Below are 14,067 nucleotides of genomic sequence, written 5' to 3' on the forward strand. Positions count from 1 at the left end.
ACAAATTCCATCTAGACATTGTTGCCCTAGAGCACACAAAAAACTATACATACCTTGGCCTAAACATCAGCGCCACAGGTAACTTCCACAAAGCTGTGAACGATCTGAGAGACAAGGCAAGAAGGGCATTCTATGCCATCAAAAGAAACATACATTTCAACATACCAATTAGGATTTGGCTAAAAATACTTGAATCAGTCATAGAGCCCATTGCCCTTTATGGTTGTGAGGTCTGGGGTCCGCTCACCAACCAAGACTTCACAAAATGGGACAAACACCAAATTGAGACTCTGCACGCAGAATTCTGCAAAAATATCCTCCATGTACAACGTAAAACACCAAATAATGCATGCAGAGCAGAATTAGGCCAATACCCACTAATTATCAAAATCCAGAAAAGAGCCGTTAAATTCTACAACCACCTAAAAGGAAGCGATTCACAAACCTTCCATAACAAAGCCATCACCTACAGAGAGATGAACCTGGAGAAGAGTCCCCTAAGCAAGCTGGTCCTGGGGCTCTGTTCACAAACACAAACACACCCTACAGAGCCCCAGGACAACAGCACAATTAGACCCAACCAAATCATGAGAAAACAAAAAGATAATTACTTAACACATTGGAAAGAATTATCAAAAAAACAGAGCAAACTAGAATGCTATTTGGCCCTACACAGAGAGTACACAGCGGCAGAATACCTGACCACTGTGACTGACCCAAAATTAAGGAAAGCTTTGACTATGTACAGACTCAGTGAGCATAGCCTTGCTATTGAGAAAGGCTCTCAAGAGAAGACAGGCTATGTGCTCACTGCCCACAAAATGAGGTGGAAACTGAGCTGCACTTCCTAACCTCCTGCCCAATGTATGACCATATTAGAGAGACATATTTCCCCCAGATTACACAGATCCACAAAGAATTCGAAAACAAATCCAATTTTGAAAAACTCCCATATCTTTTGGGTGAAATTCCACAGTGTGCCATCACAGCAGCAAGATTTGTGACCTGTTGCCACGAGAAAAGGGCAACCAGTGAAGAACAAACACCATTGTAAATACAACCCATATTTATGCTTATTCATTTTATCTTGTGTCATTTAACTATTTGTACATTGTATATATATATATATATAATATGACATTTGTAATGTCTTTACTGTTTTTAAACTTCTGTATGTGTAATGTTTACTGTTAATTTTTGTTGTTTTTCACTTTATATATTCACTTTGTATGTTGTCTACCTCACTTGCTTTGGCAATGTTAACACATGTTTCCCATGCCAATAAAGCCCTTGAATTGAATTGAGAGAGAGAGAGCTCCTCTCACCGTTCCTCAGCTCTTCCTCCCTCCGCTGATTGTCCCAAAAGGAGACACCGTCTTCCAGCTGATGGTGAAACTCTGACTCATGTTGTTACTCGTATGACCAGACAACGTGAAATAGTCCAAAGACACAAGCCGCTAATAACAACGAAGTCTATGGATACACTTTGTATCTTGAGTTGACAGGCAGAGGGTGTTTTATGTCGTGTTGACAGTGCTGAATGAAATCTTTACCATGAACTCACTCATCTCTTTGCTGTATTCATTGACAGTCTCTCTCCAGTCATGGTTTTGAAATCTCACACAGTAGTCGACAATCAACTTCGCTGTGGGCTCGTGGAAGCTGTTGACACAGTGATCTGAGCTACCTGATTGGCCAGCGGTAGGCCTATAGGTGCACTTGATTTGCTCTCCAGGCCCACAGGGTAGGCAGAGTTGTACCTTCAGACACATGACATGGTTCATAATGGGAACAGATGGACTACTCGGCGCGTAGGGCAGCTAAATCAAGTGCACCAACCACAAACATTTTGGGATGCAAGACTTTATTGGCGGGCGTTTTACAGAGATGTTTGGCGATCGACTAGGAATGCCTTGGAGATCAACCAGTCGATCGCAGAAGAAAGGGTGGTGACCACTGTCCTATGGAGATAAATGTTTGCAGTCAGGTGCCCTCCTGAAAGCCATGGTACTAATGTTTGTCTCAGCCTACAGAGGAATGATGGTAAAAGTCTGTCAAATGGATGGTTCTATTTCATTTACCTGCTGTGGGAAAGGGAGTGTTCTAGTGTCTGGCTCTCTGTTTTATACCTGGAGAGAAGACTATTTATTAGTCGTAACAACAGTGTGTGTGTGTGTGTGTGCGTGCGTGCGTGCGCTTTAGTGCCTGCGAGAGCCTGAGGAGAAAAGGTAAGAAAGCTGGAGAGAAGGAGAGAGACAAACAGTCAATAGTTATACATTGTCATAAAGATTTAGGTTGTGACAAAAACCTGGGCCCTGCAGCTGTTTCTCTGTGTCTGTGATTTGACTGTTCCCCGGGACACCATCATCACTCTCACTTTGCTGGGGGAATCAGTCCTCTACTAAACCCTCTTCATTTAGTACCACATTCATCACCATTAATTACACACAGGCTGGAAATAAGATGGTTTAATATATTCATTTCAAATCTAGGATGTTATGAAACAGTTTAAGAGACAGTTAGATGAATGAAATAAAACAAAGGAAGATCCAAGACAGATGAAGTCTCATTCTGCTAGGGAGATAATCAGGTGTAATGCATTATTTGAACACTTACTTCACAGAGTTATTGGAATGGTAAACAGACACCAGTAGGCATGCAGAGGAGAGGATTTGACTTCCCTACTGCTTCATAATGTGCCTTATCTGTTTGAGTGGATAGTAAAATACAAGGCAGCAGAAAGAGATCTGGGACCAGGCTAGCCTTGAGTTACTCCTCTGTAAGGTCCACAGGTGGCCAACCCGGTGCAGGGCAGGGTGTCGCCTCCTTCCGTGGGCTCTTATTGGCTGTGGCAGGCCAGCAGGGGAAGTGGCTATTGGCTAAGACAGCAGGAACAGAGTGGGAATCTGATGCCATCTTCATCGCTTCACACAGGCCTGAGGAGTAGAAATGTTCACCTCTTTTTCTGCATCCCTCTCCCCCTATCTCTCTCTTCCAGTTGTCTTCATCCACTTCCTTCCTGCTTCGCCCACACGGTGCCGTGTCACTGTGATAGACTGCACTGGCTGCATCCAATTGGCACTTTTATCTCTTCTCTTAGAATGGAAGGCATAAATGTAGCGCCCGGTAATTAGTAAGAAGTTTGTTAGTATTTCATTAGAGAAGCATTCAGAACTATGAATCCCGGATGTGTCTCTGTTGCCCTAACCGCAGGCTATGAACACGTTCTCTCTGCCGCCTGTTAGGATATGAACCTGAACACACACACACACACTGTGGAACAGGAAGCTTGGAGCCTCAGGGTGTTTGGTCTAACTGGATAAATAATGTATCATTGACCAGGGCTGGTCAGTAGACTGGACAGGACAGTAGCAGGATCAGGGTGGATGGATGGATGGCATTAGAGATGAGCAGACCAACTTCAACAAGCAGTTGACAAGCAGTAGATAGCAGTAGATAGATAGACCGGTGTAATTGTGTAAGTGCAGGTTGCCATTCTAAACTGCTGACCACAACAACTGACACCAAAATGTCTTGTATGTTTGCATTGAGTGCTTCTGTGGTCTCTTGCCCTTTGATCATCTTTATATTTAGTGGGAATGGAATGGATTGATCCACCTATTTTACCTTTCTTGATTTGGTTTAATGCTATATTTTGAATGGTGAACTGAAATGTGTTGCCTGTGGCTACACTGTCAGTGAATCTCTAATAGTTTAGTTTAGTTTCTTTATATCTGAACATATTCACGGTTTCAGAGGGAGACTGGCTTTTAAAATGCCAACAAACCCACATCTCAAATGATTTGATCTGATCATCTGACCAATATGTCCTTCTGTGATTAAAGTTTAGACGTTAGGATACTTATTTACAGTGTGTGACTGCCTGCGGAAATACTTGGCCAAGTTTCTAGCACAGAGTAAGACCAGTTATTTGCAAACAAAAACACTTGCGTAGTGCTTACGGTGTTGTTGAATCAAGTGCTACCGCTTTTGAGTCTGAGTTCATTTTTATTTTCACAGGGACAGTGCACATTAATCAACGTTTCAGTAAAAGTGCCAGTTTTAGCCAACCGGCTCATTTTCAACCGCAGTCCCTGGGCAGGTTTTTAAAAACAATTACATTACAGACCATCAATGAGCAGTGAGCACACACAGAGCAATATAGAACAAGCAAAACATAGCATGTAGACAGAGCAATATTTCACAAAAAGCAGCAAGACAAAACCCATAAAAGCAACAAAGTGTTTCCACACTTCACAAGCTACAGACAACATGGAAAGCAGCAATAGACAGCTAGGGATTATGTTAACTTTTTCTCTTAGTGGGGCAGTGCCGTTGGAGGTCTGTTTCCTGTGTGTCTAACCTTCACTCTCCTCTGCTCTGCCTCTCTAGGTTGGCTCAGTAGCACCCAAATATATGTCTCCTGTGTGTCTAACCTTCACTCTCCTCTGCTCTGCCTCTCTAGGATGGCTCAGTAGCACCCAAATATCTGTCTCCTGTGTTTAACCTTCACTCTCCTCTGCTCTGCCTCTCTAGGATGGCTCAGTAGTACCCAAGTCTCTTTCTCCTGTGTTTAACCTTCACTCTCCTCTGCTCTGCCTCTCTAGGATGGCTCAGTAGTACCCAAGTCTCTTTCTCCTGTGTTTAACCTTCACTCTCCTCTCTCCCTCCTCTCTAGAATGGCTCAGTAGCACCCAAGTCTCTCTCTCCTGTGTTTAACCTTCACTCTCCTCTGCTCTGCCTCTCTAGGTTGGCTCAGTAGCACCCAAATATCTGTCTCCTGTGTTTAACCTTCACTCTCCTCTCTCCCTCCTCTCTAGAATGGCTCAGTAGTACCCAAGTCTCTTTCTCCTGTGTTTAACCTTCACTCTCCTCTCTCCCTCCTCTCTAGAATGGCTCAGTAGCACCCAAGTCTCTTTCTCCTGTGTTTATAATCTTCACTCTCCTCTCAATTCAATTCAAGGCTTTTATTGGTATGGGAAACATGTGTTAACATTGCCAAAGCAAGTGAGGTAGATAATATATAAAGTGAATATATAAAATGAAATAAACAATCAAAATTAACAGTAAACATTACACATACAGAAGTTTCAAAACAATAAAGACATTACAAATGTCATATTATATATATATATATATATACAGTGTTTTAACAATGTACAAATGGTTAAAGGACACAAGATAAAATAAATAAGCATAAATATGGGTTGTATTTACAATGGTGTTTGTTCTTCACTGGTTGCCCTTTTCTCGTGGCAACAGGTCACAAATCTTGCTGCTGTGATGGCACACTGTGGAATTTCACCCAGTAGATATGGGAGTTTATCAAAATTGGATTTGTTCTCTCCTGTGTTTAACATTCGATCTCCTTTCTTCCTCCTCTCTAGGATGGCTCAGTAGCACCCAAGTCTCTCTCTCCTGTGTTTAACCTTCGCTCTCCTCTCTCCCTCCTCTCTAGGATGGCTCAGTAGCACCCAAGTCTCTCTCTCCTGTGTTTAACCTTCACTCTCCTCTCTCCCTCCTCTCTAGGATGGCTCAGTAGCACCCAAGTCTCTCTCTCCTGTGTTTAACCTTCACTCTCCTCTCTCCCTCCTCTCTAGAATGGCTCAGTAGCACCCAAGTCTCTCTCTCCTGTGTTTAACCTTCACTCTCCTCTCTCCCTCCTCTCTAGGATGGCTCAGTAGCACCCAAGTCTCTCTCTCTCCTGTGTTTAACCTTCACTCTCCTCTCTCCCTCCTCTCTAGAATGGCTCAGTAGCACCCAAGTCTCTCTCTCCTGTGTTTAACCTTCACTCTCCTCTCTCCCTCCTCTCTAGGATGGCCTCAGTAGCACCCAAGTCTCTCTCTCCTGTGTTTAACCTTCACTCTCCTCTCTCCCTCCTCTCTAGAATGGCTCAGTAGTACCCAAGTCTCTTTCTCCTGTGTTTAACCTTCAATCTCCTTTCTTCCTCCCCTTGAGGATGGCTCAGTAAAAAAATAAATCATAAGAGAATGAAATGCTATGTGGGCTAAAGCAAGAGGGACTGGTTCTTCGAAATATGGGTGTGGCTATGATCCGTAAATTGAAAGCAGACCTCTACCTGAAATCTACTTCACATCATTTAAATAATCCATCCAAATTTTGGCAAGTTGTGAATGGTTTGGAGTGCGAAAAAGATACACAGCTTCCCAAACAATTGTTGGTAGACACACAGATTGTAACTGAGAGACCCCCATTCGGAAGGACTTGAATCAGCATTTTTTTTAGATGCAGGCAGTTTATTTGAAAAGGTCGAATTTATAATTGAGCCCCCTATGAATTTACCTGACACCCCTGTGCACTCCATCAGGTTCTCCTTTTCGTCCTTCTCTGTTTCAGAAGTGTGTAAAGCCCTGGACAAAAATCCCCTGGCCCTGATGAACTAGACCCCCGCTTCCTACACCTAGCTGCAGACATCATTGCCCCCCCTTAATATGTATTTTTAACCTCACGCTTGATGTTAAGGAAATCTCCAAGTTATGGAAATCTGCTTTTGTACTGCCTCTCCTGAAAGGTGGAGATCCTTTGCTACTTGACAACTGTCGACCCATATCAAAATTGTCTGTACTGTCAAAGTTACTGGAGTCCTTAGTTAGTAGGCAGCTAAAGACCTACTTCCAAGAAAACATCTTCAAATGAATGCAATCAGGTTTTAGGTCTGGCCACAGCACTGTTTCATCAACATTAAAGGTTTTAAATGACATCCACTGTGCCATTGATAAGAAGTTACATTGTGTGTCTGTCTTTATTGATTTGTCGAAGGCTTTTGACACTGTGGACCATGATGTGTAAGTTGCAAAGGTTAAAATGTTGTGGAATTACTGGTCATGCTCTAGATTGGTTTATAAGTTACCTATCGAATCGTACACAATGTGTAATGGTGTTCAGGTGTTCCGCGAGGTTTTATTTTAGGCCCACTGTTGTTCATTTTGTATATCAACAACATTGGGGATCTTATTGAAACAGCGGATGTTAATTTTTATGCAGATGATACTGTTCTTTATTCAAGTGGTAGTAGTTTATCTTTAGCTTTTGAAAATGCCCAAAGAACATTTAACGTCATACAAAAGAATCTGTATGATTTAAAGCTGGTTCTAAATTCAGGTAAAACAAATGCCAGGCATGTTACTAATTATGTCATTGCTACATTGGCTGGGCATACTGTAGAGCATGTTAAAGTGTACAAATATTTTGGTGTGTGGGTTGATGATAAGCTGAGCTTCACTGTGCATGTCGAGAACTTTTTATTTTATTTATATTACCGGCATCAGGCTTGTTTTTCTTTTGAGGCTTTTAGATTTTAGTGATGTTATCTCACTACCCTGAGAGCACTTCATTCAGTGTGTCATGCAGCCCTCAGGTTCATTACAAATCAGAAACGTTTAACACATCATTGTGTTGCGCTGTTGGCTGGTCGTCATTGACCTTGAGTAGGCTTTAACACTGGAATACACTGATTTATAAGACCCTATTAGGTAAAATTCCATTTTATCTCTGTTCTTTTTTAGTCAGGTCGGAAAATAAATATCAATTACTGTCCCATTCTCATTTGCTTCGAACAGTACCAAATATTAGAACAGGTCATGGTAGAAATAGTTTTAGTTACAGTGGGGTAAAAAAGTATTTAGTCAGCCACCAATTGTGCAAGTTCTCCCACTTAAAAAGATGAGGCCTGTAATTTTCATCATAGGTACACTTCAACAATGACAGACAAAATGAGAAAGAAAATCCAGAAAATCACATTGTAGGATTTTTAATGAATTTATTTGCAAATTATGGTGGAAAATAAGTATTTGGTCACCTACAAACAAGCAAGATTTCTGGCTCTCACAGACCTGTAACTTCTTCTTTAAGAGGCTCCTCTGTCCTCCACTCGTTACCTGTATTAATGGCACCTGTTTGAACTTGTTATCAGTATAAAAGACAGCTGTCCACAACCTCAAACAGTCACACTCCAAACTCCACTATGGCCAAGATCAAAGAGCTGTCAAAGGACACCAGAAACAAAATTGTAGACCTGCACCAGGCTGGGAAGACTGAATCTGCAATAGGTAAGCAGCTTGGTTTGAAGAAATCAACTGTGGGAGCAATTATTAGGAAATGGAAGACATACAAGACCACTGATAATCTCCCTCGATCTGGGGCTCCACGCAAGATCTCCCCCCGTAGGGTCAAAATGATCACAAGGAATGGTGAGCAAAAATCCCAGAACCACACGGGGGGACCTAGTGAATGACCTGCAGAAAGCTGGGACCAAAGTATCAAACGCCTACCATCAGTAACAGACTATGCCGCCAGGGACTCAAATCCTGCAGTGCCAGACGTGTCCCCCTGCTTAAGCCAGTACATGTCCAGGCCCGTCTGAAGTTTGCTACAGAGCATTTGGATGATCCAGAAGAAGATTGGGAGAATGTCAAATGGTCAGATGAAACCAAAATATAACTTTTTGGTTAAAACTCAACTCGTCGTGTTTGGAGGAATGCTGAGTTGCATCCAAAGAACATCATACCTACTGTGAAGCATGGGGTGGAAACATCATGCTTCGGGGCTGTTTTTCTGCAAAGGGACCAGAACAACTGAATGAATAGGGTCATGTATCGTGAGATTTTGAGTGAAAACCTCCTTCCATCAGCAAGGACAATGAAGATGAAACGTGGCTGGGTCTTTCAGCATGACAATCATCCCAAACACACCGCCTGGGCAACGAAGGAGTGGCTTCGTAAGAAGCATTTCAAGGTCCTGGAGTGGCCTAGCCAGTCTCCAGATCTCAACCCCATAGAAAATCTTTGGAGGGAGTTGAAAGTCCGTGTTGCCCAGCAACAGCCCCAAAACATCACTGCTTTAGAGGAGATCTGCATGGAGGAATGGGCCAAAATACCAGCAACAGTGTGTGAAAACCTTGTGAGGACTTACAGAAAATGTTTGACCTCTGTCATTGCCAACAAAGGGTATATAACAAAGTATTGAGATATAATTTTGTTATTGACCAAATACTTATTTTCCACCATAATTTGCAAATAAATTCATTAAAAAACCTACAATGTGATTTTCTGGAATTTCTTTTCTCATTTTGTCAGTCATAGTTGAAGTGCACCTATGATGAAAGTTACAGGCCTCTCTCATCTTTTTAAGTAGGAGAAATTGCACAATTGGTGGCTGACTAAATACTTTTTTGCCCCACTGTACTTAGCATCGTAATCCTGGAATTCTCTCCTGAACATTTTAAAATTTGATGATCTAGTTTCGTTGGTGGAGTTTAAACACTTGATTGATGTATATATCATAGAAGAGTGTAATTCTTTTCACGCCACCGTTTTTAGTCAAGACTTTTGTATTTTTAATGTCAAATGTTTTTGTTGTACTGTATGTGTGTTTATAGTTTTCTTTAATGTTGTGTTAGTGTATGTAAGTTGTTTTTTCTAAAACGTTGTTCCCCCTGCTGCTATTGGGCCAGTTCTCTGTTGGAAAATGTTATCTCAATGAGAAAAAAACCTGTATAAATAAAGGTCAATTCAAATTTTTCAAAGTTGCACCCAAGTCTGTCTCCTGTGTCTAACCTTCTCTCTTCTCTCTCCCTCCCCTCTAGGATGGCGATCCAGGTGGCTAAGTTCGACTTTCACACGTTGCCCCAGCCGGACCAGGAGGCCGTTCGCTACACCAACCCCAAACTATTGGAGGAGGAGAGGCTTCACGCCCAGGCCTCCATGATCAGCAGCACCCTGGGCATCACCTGGAACATCATATCCTTTGATGTTGGATGTATACAGATCCTTATTAGAAGGCATCTGGATGCTACATCCGGAGGTCTTTTGGCTAGGTTGTGTGCCAGTTCTACTGCACTGACAGATGGGAGAAAGTATGGCAAAATGTTCATGCAGCCTTGGGCACTATATAGGGAATAGGGTGCCATTTGAGACATATCCTTTGTCAATATGCAGGCAGGGCACTCCATCAGAACCTCTTAGGTAATGAGGGGGCTATTACCAATATACAGACTCAGTGTTGTTTAGAATGGTCTATCAAGTTGTTACAGGGAGGAGGTGTACAATTAATAATTAATCGGAGTCCCTGCGCTGTTGATCATATTTTCCATTTTAGTAATACATAAACACTGCTGTGATTGTGTGCATTTGTTTGATCTGCAAGAAATTTGGCAGCTGTGTGTGTGTGTGTGTGTGTGTGTGTGTGTGTGTGTGGGTGTGTGTGTGTGTGTGTGTGTGTGTGTGTGTGTGTGTGTGTGTGTGTGTGTGTGTGTGTGTGTGTGTGTGTGTGTGTGTGTGTGTGTGTGTGTGTGTGTGTGTGTGTGTGTGTGCGTGCGGGGGGGTTCTTCTATCCTTGTGGGACCGATAATCCCTAAAAGTCCCCACAAGGATAGTAAAACAAGGACAATTATCCCTTGTGGGAACATTTCTCACGTCCCAGGACAAAAGCTATTTTAAAGGGTTTAGGATTAATATTAGGGTTAGGAGTTAGGGTTATGGTTAGATTTAGGGTTAGGGAAAATATGATTTTAAATGGAAATACGTTTTAGGTCCCCACGAGGATAGAAGAATATAATGTGTGTGTGTGTGGATGGGTGCGTGCGTGCGTACAGAAGCGACTGCAGTAGATGACGTCACTAATGTTGTTTCTCAGAGGGTACTGTTAAATCAGAGCGCGGTGCATGTCAGAGCTCTACTCAGAACTGGGCTGTGTGATTATGTTATTGAGGCTGGAGAATGAAAGGCACTATATTTCCAACCAAGCACTTGTTCAAACAACGTATAATTTTTTTTGTTATCTGAAATTGTTAGATCAGAAAAACATTGAAACATTGCGGAAATAAATAGGTTTTAAGTATAGAAAACTAGGACTGTGAACAGAAGGGTTACAATCACGTAATATGATCTGGGTCACCCTTGGCTTGGCATTTATTCATAATAACATGCATTGTTAATATCCTACTTCTTATTTAAGAGAACTGTGCCGAAACACCTTATCTCGCTTCTTAGCAGACCATGCAACTTGGCCTAGCATTAATAGAGTATCTCTCATTCATTATGGAATTGTACTGTTTCAGTTCTACCGATAACGACAGTCTCCTAAATATAATGTGGCTGAAGAGAAACAAACCAGCCAGAGGAAGAGGAGTAGGAACAGAAGGCCTGTTACTGTCATGACGTCCCCTCAGGAAAGAATGAGTGTATCTTCAAGTTCTGGCCTTTGGAGTAGTCTACCTTCTTCTCAGACCCCCACCCCGATACACACCTAAGCCCCGTTAACAACCCCAACTCCCCAACCATTCCTGTCCCTGTCCCTCTATCCGTCCACACGGCATCAAAATGAATCCAAATCTAAATTAAAATGATACAAACCTAAAAAGTAACTTATTTTGCCATTGCCTACTATGTAAATATAGCCTATAAAGCTAACAAATAGAAACATTGCAGCCTGAAGGTGGAAAATATCCTGATAAAAAAATGTCCTATAAATCTAATTGGCTATGCATGGCGTGTCTGCAACGATCTTGAAACATTGTATGAACTATTAACTTGGGTCCAGCCTGAAGCAACATTGTATAAAATATTCCCTGCGCCAGTGAGCTACAGACACAGCTGTAGGATATTTGCGCAAGGGATAAGAAGTAGTCAGGTAGGCCTATTTTATGACAGAGCATGACATTTTTCCTTTCAAGCTGAGTGGTTATTTTCAAATACATTGAGGAATTATTGTCATTCTCAATGGATGTAAAAACCGACTTTGTTAGGTTGCTGTTTGAGGTGAAGAAAACATGACTTTGAGAAGCTCCGCAGCTCGATAGTGCTTGTTAATTAAGCCAATCAGAAATACTATCAGATCCCCAAATGTGCACATTTATATGCCTACATTTGTGAGCAGGCCAGGTAGCCTATAGGCCTACTTCTATGTGTAATCAGGCCAGGTAGCCTATAGGCCTACTTCTATGTGCAATCAGGCCAGGTAGCCTATAGGCCTACTTCTATGTGCAATCAGGCCAGGTAGCCTATAGGCCTACTTCTATGTGTAATCAGGCCAGGTAACCTATAGGCCTAATTCTATGTACAATCAGGCCAGGTAACCTATAGGCCTACTTCTATGTACAATCAGGCCAGGTAGCCTATAGGCCTACTTCTATGTGTAATCAGGCCAGGTAACCTATAGGCCTGTAATCAGGCCAGGTAACCTATATGCCTAGCCTAACCTAGGCCTACTTCTATGTGCAATCAGGCCAGGTAGCCTATAGGCCTACTTCTATGTGTAATCAGGCCAGGTAGCCTATAGGCCTACTTCTATGTGTAATCAGGCCAGGTAGCCTATAGGCCTACTTCTATGTGTAATCAGGCCAGGTAGCCTATAGGCCTACTTCTATGTGTAATCAGGCCAGGTAGCCTATAGGTCTACTTCTATGTGTAATCAGGCCAGGTAGCCTATAGGCCTACTTCTATGTGTAATCAGGCCAGGTAGCCTATAGGCCTACTTCTATGTGTAATCAGGCCAGGTAGCCTATAGGCCTACTATGTGCAGGCCAGGTAGCCTTACTTCTATGTGTAATCAGGCCAGGTAGCCTATAGGCCTACTTTATGGCAGGCCAGGTAGCCTATAGGCTACTTCTATGTGTAATCAGGCCAGGTAGCCTATAGGCCTACTTCTATGTGTAATCAGGCCAGGTAGCCTATAGGCCTACTTCTATGTGTAATCAGGCCAGGTAGCCTATAGGCCTACTTCTATGTGTAATCAGGCCAGGTAGCCTATAGGCCTACTTCTATTTGTAATCAGGCCAGGTAGCCTATAGGGCTACTTCTATGTGTAATCAGGCCAGGTAGCCTATAGGCCTACTTCTATGTGTAATCAGGCCAGGTAGCCTATAGGCCTACTTCTATGTGTAATCAGGTGCGCGTCCTTACTCATTGACAGGAGCGCTCCAAACAAAAGACGATTGCTAAATTGTCAAAACTCGTAAATGGAATGAAATAAACGTGTTTCTCACATGTGTAGCATAGGTTGTGCACTCTGCAAACAACGTGTCCACTCCGACAAGGAGAACGGCAACAGACTGGAAAAAATAGTAGATAGGAAATTCTAGGAATTAACTGTAAATGTATCACTGAGATGGGCACGAATAAGACAGAATGTCTCATTCTAGTCATGTTAACACTGTGGTGTTACTTTGTCCATTCTAGTCATGTTAACACTATGTGGTGTTACTTTGTCCATTCTAGTCATGTTAACACTATGTGGTGTTACTTTGTCCATTCTAGTCATGTTAACACTATGTGGTGTTACTTTGGCCATTCTAGTCATGTTAACACTATGTGGTGTTACTTTGTCCATTCTAGTCATGTTAACTCTATGTGGTGTTACTTTGTCCATTCAAGTCATGTTAACACTATGTGGTGTTACTTTGTCCATTCTAGTCATGTTAACACTATGTGGTGTTACTTTGTCCGTTCTAGTCATGTTAACACTATGTGGTGTTACTTTGTCCATTCTAGTCATTCCAACTATGTGGTGTTACTTTGTCCATTCTAGTCATGTTAACACTATGTGGTGTTACTTTGTCCATTCTAGTCATGTTAACACTATGTGGTGTTACTTTGTCCATTCTAGTCATGTTAACACTATGTGGTGTTACTTTGTCCATTCTAGTCATGTTAACACTATGTGGTGTTACTTTGTTCATTCTAGTCATGTTAACACTATGTGGTTTTACAGCAGCACAGTATTATTCCAGTCATTATTCACACTGTCAGCTGTGTGGTGGACCAGAGGAGCAGGTTTTCTTTATCATAACATATTATCAACGTAATGTCTTTATGACAGCTCTGTTTATCTGAGTACTCAGCATTAGCAGCATTAGCTCCCTAGCCAGCCCTACGATGTCACCAAGGAAAGGTTCAACGGTTATAACCTCAATTATAATCTTGTTGTTCTTCTCTGATAAATGCGTTTTACTGAGTGTTCAGGAACAGAAGGACTCGACAGGCAGAGCTAAATGTGGGTTCTTAGCCAACCAATCAGATTGGAGTGACAGGTTGACTTGCAGTGTTGCAG

At 42.2% G+C, this 14,067-nt stretch overlaps 1 protein-coding gene across 1 annotated transcript in view; it reads left to right on the top strand.

The window, feature by feature from the left end:
* LOC124044351 (trafficking protein particle complex subunit 9-like) overlaps nt 1-14,067 on the top strand; it is a 393,465-nt gene that overhangs the window by 298,075 nt on the left and 81,323 nt on the right. Inside the window, exon 23 of the mRNA XM_046364005.1 lies at nt 9,605-9,758. Coding sequence (XP_046219961.1) covers nt 9,605-9,758 — 154 coding nt within the window. The remainder of the gene's footprint in view (nt 1-9,604; nt 9,759-14,067) is intronic.

Source organism: Oncorhynchus gorbuscha, linkage group LG09 (assembly GCF_021184085.1).
Source record: "Oncorhynchus gorbuscha isolate QuinsamMale2020 ecotype Even-year linkage group LG09, OgorEven_v1.0, whole genome shotgun sequence".
In the NCBI taxonomy this organism is placed as follows: domain Eukaryota; kingdom Metazoa; phylum Chordata; class Actinopteri; order Salmoniformes; family Salmonidae; genus Oncorhynchus; species Oncorhynchus gorbuscha.